This window comes from Fistularia commersonii, chromosome 5 (genome assembly GCF_037954325.1).
Source record: "Fistularia commersonii isolate RoL2024-O1a breed Wild chromosome 5, RoL_Fcom_v1.0, whole genome shotgun sequence".
Taxonomy (NCBI): Eukaryota; Metazoa; Chordata; class Actinopteri; order Syngnathiformes; family Fistulariidae; genus Fistularia; species Fistularia commersonii.
This window is the reverse complement of record NC_141288.1, coordinates 17445933-17453993: the sequence shown is the minus strand read 5'-3', so window position 1 is coordinate 17453993 and position 8061 is coordinate 17445933. Positions and strand designations below refer to the sequence as shown.

Here is an 8061-nt window from a genome sequence, read left to right as displayed (position 1 = left end):
TCAGTTCTTTGTAATTTTCACCATGACGAGTCTCCTAGTGGCACTGAAACTTGCTGCATCCACACCAAACAGTTTTCCTATAAACCTCAACAAACCAGTAAGAAGTGGTACATTTTCTTGGAAAACACTTGATGTCCACTTTTCGCTTTTGACAACATCTTGCTGATGAGGGTGTCAGGGCCAACGGAAAAGCAGGCACATTTCTAAGTAGTAAAAATACTATTCACAGACCTGGAAGCCACACGGCTGCCACCTGATCTGAGTCAGTGTTGCCACGTTGCTAAAACGGACTAAAACAATGCACCCTTAGAAGACAATATAGGTACTGCATTTAATTTTAAAAAAGGAGTTCATGATTATGTACTTTTTCAAATTGTAGATTTATTCCATAGTTTGTACATTTGACATCCCTGGGCTAAAGTGCGCTTGGGAATTGAACCAGGAATTATAGGTTCCAAGGTGACCATGCATCCTACAGGAGCCACACTCAAATTTTTGGAGGTGCAGGAATTTGAGGAACACTCAGAACTTTTTTTAATATGCTTCTTTATTTGAAATTCTGCAGATTAATTTAACACAACATGTGACGGCGTATACATATATGCCTTACATATGAGAAATCTATAGTGATACCATTCACCAATGTTTACAGAATGACCTTAAGAGTAAATAAGCAGGTGAAAAGTGACAATTCCATTACAACATTTTTACATTATGATTTACAGGGAGTCTTGCAAAAAAACAAAACCTATAACTTAATACAAACTAGGACCTCACATCACAGATTAACACAAGAACAGAAACACACAATGGGCAGGATCACAGAGAATAAACCAAATTAATTCAAGATCTCACTGTTTATAGTTTGTTAAAAACATTTTCTAGTTCACAAAAACCGCACCACTTTTAATTTTTTAAGAACGAACATGTCAAACCTACATCAGATGAGCTGAAAAATCACCTAAAAAGCAGGACTGGCTGGTAACATTAAGTTAAAATTCACCCACATCCACCCTCTTGTCCCTGAATTTGCTTCTAGCCTTGGTCCGAGCCTTGAATGCAGCAGAGTTGTGAAGATGCTGGAAAATAAAATCCAATAGTTTTCAAAAAGGGGGCTAAAAGGAAGTGTCAACATTGATTGCAGCAACCCCCCCCCACACACACTAAACTAATTTTCAGGGGGTTTCAAACGACAAGTACCTACCCGTTCAAAGCGAGAAATTTTCATGGCCTTCATTGTGGCGGAATCAACCAATATAGGTGGTCCTAGTTCAAACACGTCCCTGATGAATTCATTTGCCTTGTTGGAAGAAAAGTTAATTAAATGGTGTCGAACAATAGTCTGTAAACAATGAAAGCATTAGACCAAAGGTTGAAAGGAGGAGAGGCTGTCCAGAATACTGTTTCTGGCATTAACTTCACCCCCTTTCAAAAGACAAATTCTACAGTTTACATGACGATACACCTTTGGGGTGCATTTATGTGAAACATATGGTATATGAAGGTACCATTTATTGCGAAAACGTAGATAGGACGGTTTTGGACACATTTAGGTGAACAAACCAATATTTATACAAGAATGTAAAAACAAAAAAAATTGCCAGAACATATTTTGGCCTACTAAATTTTTTACAATGCTAACAAATGCAGCTGGTCAAATGTCTCACCATCCAATAGGTAGTTTCAGTATTGTTAATCAGCAAAGTTTTAAATCTCAGTTCACCTCTAAGGAAAAGAATGATACCTGTAGGTGGTAGTTCATTCCAGAGCCCACAAACTCTCTGAAAGCGTCGTATGTTCGCTTCCTGTGCCAACTATCGATGATCATACGCTCCGTCCCAAAGCGAATGGTCTCCGACTGGAAAGTTCCTTCCTGGTAGAAGAACAGGTTTTTATAATTAGTGTTCCACCTTTTAAAGAATTTCATGAAAAATGACATCTGTGATTCCTGTTGAAGCTGCTTAAAATGTGGGACAGAAAGCTTAAAAAAGCCTAAAAAAAGAAAAAACTCACCTCAACAGCCTTTAGGACATCCCTGAAGACTGACCTCTGTTTCTTCTTGTCAGTCTTGGCTCTGTGTTTGTTGCAGTCTGTAGCCAGCGCATTCAGCTTATCACACAGACCGTCCCAGTCATCAAACTCAAACTCCTGAAGGAACATAAAATACACTATTTATGACCCGGTATCTCAAAAGGGGGTCTGAAATAAAAACTAAAAAAGAAAGATCTGTGATGACAGAACAACATACAGAGTCCAAGTCTCTGGCCAACTCAAAAAGCAGCGCAATGGTCTCCCCTGCAGCAATTCTCATGTTGACATCCTCACTTTCCAACAGCCTTGGCAGTTTAGGCAGGTGTCTGAATGACAATACATGGATTTAATTAAAGCTTGACAGCAGCTGCTAGGCCTTACTAGAGAATAGTTTACTTCTAAAACATTTAGGGTAGATGCACTGAAGTTTAAATAAAATACAGTTCAATACAGTAAGTCTTTTGGCTCTGCAAAAAAAAAAAAAAAAAAGGAAATGGCAAAGCTTGTTTAAGACCATTAATGCACATCAAAATACTCTCACTCTCCTAAATAACCAAACTTTTATTTAGTTAAAGTTTGGATAACTGGCTTACTTGCACAAGATGTCTCTGAGCTGACTGGCTGTGCAGATGGTGAGCAGCAGGGCCCAAGACAGGAGGGCGTTTGTGTGGAGCTGGCTGGTTGCAGGAGTGATAGAAGGGCAGGTACCATCCGCCCTCGCATACGACCGGGTGAAAAGGTTCTCAAAATACTCCATTGTGGCATGCACATCCTACAGTAGAGAGCGGCAGCAATAACTTGAGAAAAGTGAATTTGGGAAAGAGCAGTACTAAAAACAAAACATTTTTTATTTAGTAATTAAAAGATTGATGAAACTAGAGCATAAGAACTTAGGGACAATTTAATAGTGATTCCAAGTTGAATGTGGTCAGAATGGTCTTCTTAAAAAAAGGCATCTTGAACTTATAATTGATAGGGTACGAACCCTCTGGGTTACGACCAGACGAAAAGAATGGAAAAGAATGACATTAATAAAAACACCCCTGACAAAAGCTCTGGGAGGACATATTGCTATTAGTTCCCATAATCCATTCAGTTTTAAAGGCCCTCATAACTCACCAAAATGTCATCCTCCGCGACAAGGGTGCAGAGACCAAGACTTGTTGCCACCTGTTAAGGAAGGCAGAGACTTTTGCTGACTTCACAATCCAAATGCACAACACAACTTAGCAAGTAACTGAAAGAGTGGCTGGTTTAATGACCAGAGGATATCCTGTACTCACAGACTGTCTGGCTTGAATGTTTGCAGATCCATCTGCCAGGATGTTTTTGAAGATGGGTTTAAGTGTTTTGAACACCTCCTCGCTCTCAATCCCTGAGCCCAGCTGGATACATAGCAGGCAAGCTAAAGAAGCTGCCGCTCGCTGCTCCTCACCTTTGCCTGAAGAAGTTGGGGGGGGATTGATTTAACAAGGCAAAAATATAACAACTATAACCGAGGATGAGGTTAACTAATGAAGAACAGGGCCCTTCATTCCGAAACCAGGTAAAATTTCCAATTTAAGTACCTTTCTTGAGACAGCGTTCGATGCTGTCCGTGATAGTCATCCTTCTTTCTGAAATGAACTCGTACAGGATCCGTGTGGCCATTGCGGTCTTAAGCCCATCCAGTGCCCCCTGCCTGGTTTTAGCGCTAACCAAAAAGAAGCAAATGTTAAGTCTGGATCGCTTAGACTTAAACAGTTATGCTTGACCTGACCAAGGTCTTATCAGAGAAATCATGCTCACTTATCAAATTATCTGTATTCGTCACCCATTCCTCAATCTGACCAGCACCAGTCCTCAGATGCTTCAGTTACAAGACACTTCTCTGGTTTATACATACTCCATTGTTAGGTTTCTAATCAAAGGCATTTAGACTACTGCCCTAATATGGCAAGAATTTAAAAACACTAAACTTGCAAGACACATAACACAAATACACCAAAATACATTTTGCATGCAGTGCCAGATCTGATAGCACAGTCTGATAGTGCAGACATGTTTACTCATGAAGTCGGGTTAAATACCTCTTATCCACTGTGCTGTCGATAAAGACCTTTAGCTTATACTGGAATTCTTCCTGGGCTGCATCCTCACTAGCCTCGCCACCTGACAAAGCAACAAATGTAGTTAATGTACACATCAGATCATCTCAAGTGCAGGTTTAAAAATAACAAGAACACAGTAACTAAAGCATCCAATGAGTTTTAATGAATGTTTTCCCCATCAGACACTCCGTTTCATTATTTAAAATCTTGATCATACTGTTCTAGAGGAAGACAAAGACAGCATGAAATATCTGGGTGAAAAAAAGACTTTTGTTTGGTCTGGTAAATCATGCTGAAACAAGTATTACACAAGTGAGAAAAAAAAAAAATTAAATTCAAAAATGTCCTGGAAAAATGCCAGGTAATGAACAGAGAAATAAAATCAATTATAACCTCACTAAATAAAGTTTTACCTTAAAGAAAATATTAAAGGATAGATACAAAAACATATTTTAATTAAAAGACACATACAATTGATCTTAAAATTTGATTACGCATTTGAGGGGGAAAGCAATCCCCAAACATACATACCATCATCTGCTACACTGGTGGTATCGCTGAAGCTGCTGCAATGACTGAGGGTCTCAATGGACACATCCTCATCACTGTAAGGCTGCACATTTCCATGTTGCCCACCTGGAACAGGAAAAATGGACACAAAGTCTGTTTAAATTGGTTATGCAATCCCAGCGCAGTACAGGTGTCCAGAGAAATACTGCAGTAATCTAATCGGCTCAGTGTCCTTGGCACTCTATCCTGTCAGTACTTCCATTATGGCATAACAAAAAAGAAAGAAAAAAAATAGTCTTCTTGTGGTCAAAGTCACCAATAGGCAGTTGACTGTGTAAACACATCATGTACAGGAACGAAGGACAGAGGTTGAAACGCCCTGTTATGACATTCGTGTCTGTCAGAACAATTTCTGCATCTGACGGGTTGATAGCACCTCCAGAACAGGGTGCGTTTAAGGTCAACTAAAGTCTTCAGATAAACACTCCTCCCCCAATGATTGTCCAATGAAAAAAAAAAAGCATCGCCCAGAATACAAAACTTTGGAGAAGAGCTGAAAAAAAGAAAGCCATATCCTCTCAAATTATCTGTGACAAGAAAATGTAACTTTAATCACAATAATACAGTTATGCAGTCAGGAGTCGCTTCAGGTGAACCGCGGCCAACAACCAGCAGGCATCTCCCTGTCCTGACATAACCCTCGGCCAATGTGCCTTGGACTAAGTAGTAAACAACTTCACGGGATTATTCTTAATTCGTAACAATAGTGACGTGTATTAACAAGAATGTCAGCAACTCGAAATTAGCTATTTTTGTGCGAGAGGTCGACGTGGACTCAATGGCACATCCGAGCGACCTGGGCGCCGCCCCTGTCAACGTTCCGCCATGCTCTCTGGAGCCGAAACAGTCACAAAACAGAAAAGAAAAAAAAAAACGATAAAATTATGAGAAATACTCCGACTAGTTGACCTAGCATTACACTTTAGGCAGCTATCGTTGATCAAAGTAAGTAGTTTTGTCAATAAATGAAAACAGTAAATAGGATCGGTTAAGGGGGAAAAAAAGGACGCAAACATACGGACGGCATCGCTTGATGTTAAAATATCCCAAAGTTTTATCTTTAGCACATTTGTGTTCGGTTCAATATCAAGATTGTGTACTAGTTTTCTTCTGAAGCGGCAGTTTTCTGTTAAACGTGTCAAAACATCTTTTGAAAAAAACGCTGCCTTCTGAGCCGAAGTAGCTTCTTTTTTCCAAGCGGATTTTATAAAATTAAGTTTGATATAATATTAATAGTAATCAATTAGACACGTACAATAGGTTACGATTATCATGTGGGGTGTTTCGTTTTGTGGTATTTTGGTTATCCAGCGGTGCATTGTGTTTAGCGGCTAGCTAGCTTGAAGCTAAGCTATGTTTGTAAATTACGTCAGGCCAACGTCTAACGTTTGTAGTCCTCCTCGTTCACACGTTCAAATATTATGAAGGGAGTGAAATACGACAAAAAACTACAACTACCGGCAGCGTTAGAGACGACAGACTAGGCAAGGCCATGCATTACCACTAAGGCCGCTAGCACACTTTACCTCTGCTGTTCTTCTTCTTGCTCCTTGGCATTTTCGTGCAGGTAAATGTAAAAATCAGCAAAAATCAGCCAATACACGACCAACTTTTATTATATTGTCTCGTAAAGTGAAAATATTCCCGTGGCAAAGTGGATAAAAAAGAATCGAAGGCGATCTTGGAGATACACTGTTGACCGAGACGATACATTTTCCTCATAAACCAGGGCTGCGTGGAATGTTAGTGTCTCCACGTATATATACCGGCAGATGTCACGTGGGTTTTTCCCGGCATCGGCGGCCAATCCAGGAAAGGGGACATACGTCGCGTGTGTTCCCGCGTGATGCCGTATGCGTCATGAGTATTTTGGCTTTTTCTTTTTTATTTACATATATGGTTTAATCGTTAATGATAGCATTTTCATGATTACTTTTAGAAGTGCACGTAATAACTTGATAATCTAACTCTTACTCTTAGTATCTATCAAGAATACAAGGTCACTAAAGCGATTGTCTGATTTAAATTTCAACCAACTCAAGACAGAATCACCTTTTTTATGTAATTATAATTGTGTATTTATGCACATATGTGCATTTAATGAATGTTTGAATGCTGATGTTACCAGATTGAAAGTGGATACTGCTAAAATATCTATCATTGTGTCTCCGTATTCTTGTAATGATTACCTAATGTGACAGATTAAATCAGGCATGTCCTTGTGGTGGGTATAATCTCTATTGAATTAATATGTATGGTGCAGAAGATGGCATAATTGCTTCTGTTATTTGGACAACACAAATAGCTTGAGTCAGTCTACTTCCTTGAGGGGATTTCAAAGGGGGGTCAAGAGAGAGAGCTATGGCTCTATAATGCTGGAAAAAAAACATAATGCATAACCAAAAGTGCAGATGATTCCTGTTTACATCATTATTGTAGACCCAAGCAACACTCCTATCTCAATTCTGCAGCTACAAACTTCTTATAGTAATCATCATTAGGTATCTTTTATGATACTTTGCTCTGTGCAAACCTGAATGCAGCTGTAATTTTGCACACAGTCAACACACCGTAGAATCAGGCCAGAGAACAACATATATGTTATATGCAACATATATCCATATCCTAAGAACAATAATTTGTCGAATATTATTGGTTTTAATTGTCCGTTGGGGCTTTTACATGTCTGTTGCCTTCTTGTAATGCAATCTGATTGATGCCATCGCTCCTGTCTCTTATGATTAGTTTTTGGACTTTGCACTAGCAGACAACACCATCAAAATCTAAATCAAGATGTATAAATAAGTTAAATCAGATTGCATTCCAGCTAGCTATACACAGAGGTTTGTATTGAGTTTTGTATATCAACAGTTGAAAAAAAAGCATCTATCACCATTATGATTGTTCCTCTAATGTGAAATCAGCTCATAGCAATTCTCCATATCAGAGATCATATTCTACTCACTCTTTTATTTTGATATTCAAGGGCATTTGCGAACTGGTTAATCAATGCAAGTATTGTCGTGTGCTATTTGAATCTTTTGTATCTAGCTCTTACAATAATGTCACAGTTCTTACATGGAAATCCTGTGCCATACTCAAAATAATCAAGTCCTAGTGCAGCTTGTGACAATCAGAATAATCAGCGACTGACCGTAATATTTGCACTCCATTAGCTCTGCATCTATGTACAGTGATGCAGAATTTAAAGAGTTTCCAAAATAAATCTTGGTGAGGAAAAAAACCTGCAGGGTTTCAAGACTCCTTCTTTGAAGGTAGCGCTGATGGACAATAAAACAATTATTTGGTAGATTTCTTTATTTCCCACATTTTCCTGGAAAAGAGAACCTGATACAAATCACACTACTCT

At 38.9% G+C, this 8061-nt stretch overlaps 1 protein-coding gene across 1 annotated transcript; it reads right to left on the bottom strand.

The window, feature by feature from the left end:
• Positions 1-528: 528 nt before the first annotated feature.
• ifrd1 (interferon-related developmental regulator 1) lies at positions 529-6426 on the bottom strand. Its single transcript, XM_086147063.1, has 12 exons — positions 6218-6426; positions 4653-4757; positions 4101-4182; positions 3600-3724; positions 3315-3472; positions 3151-3201; positions 2625-2803; positions 2249-2357; positions 2014-2148; positions 1745-1873; positions 1205-1300; positions 529-1079 (listed from the first exon to the last, which is right to left on the bottom strand). The coding sequence occupies exons 1-12, from the start codon at positions 6246-6248 to the stop codon at positions 993-995; spliced, it is 1287 nt and encodes a 428-aa protein (XP_086003189.1). The 5' UTR covers positions 6249-6426; the 3' UTR covers positions 529-992.
• Between the last annotated feature and the right edge of the window lie 1635 nt (positions 6427-8061).

What these genes read in the sequence shown, in the direction of transcription:
- ifrd1 (XM_086147063.1), bottom strand. Translation starts at nt 6,248, where the DNA reads ATGCCAAGGAGCAAGAAGAAGAACAGCAGAG. An exon ending in CGAACGCTGTCTCAAGAAAG is followed by an intron (nt 3,473 to 3,599) that starts GTACTTAAATTG and finishes CAACTTCTTCAG; the next exon opens with GCAAAGGTGAGGAGCAGCGA. An exon ending in CTCAGAGACATCTTGTGCAA is followed by an intron (nt 2,358 to 2,624) that starts GTAAGCCAGTTA and finishes ATTGTCATTCAG; the next exon opens with ACACCTGCCTAAACTGCCAA.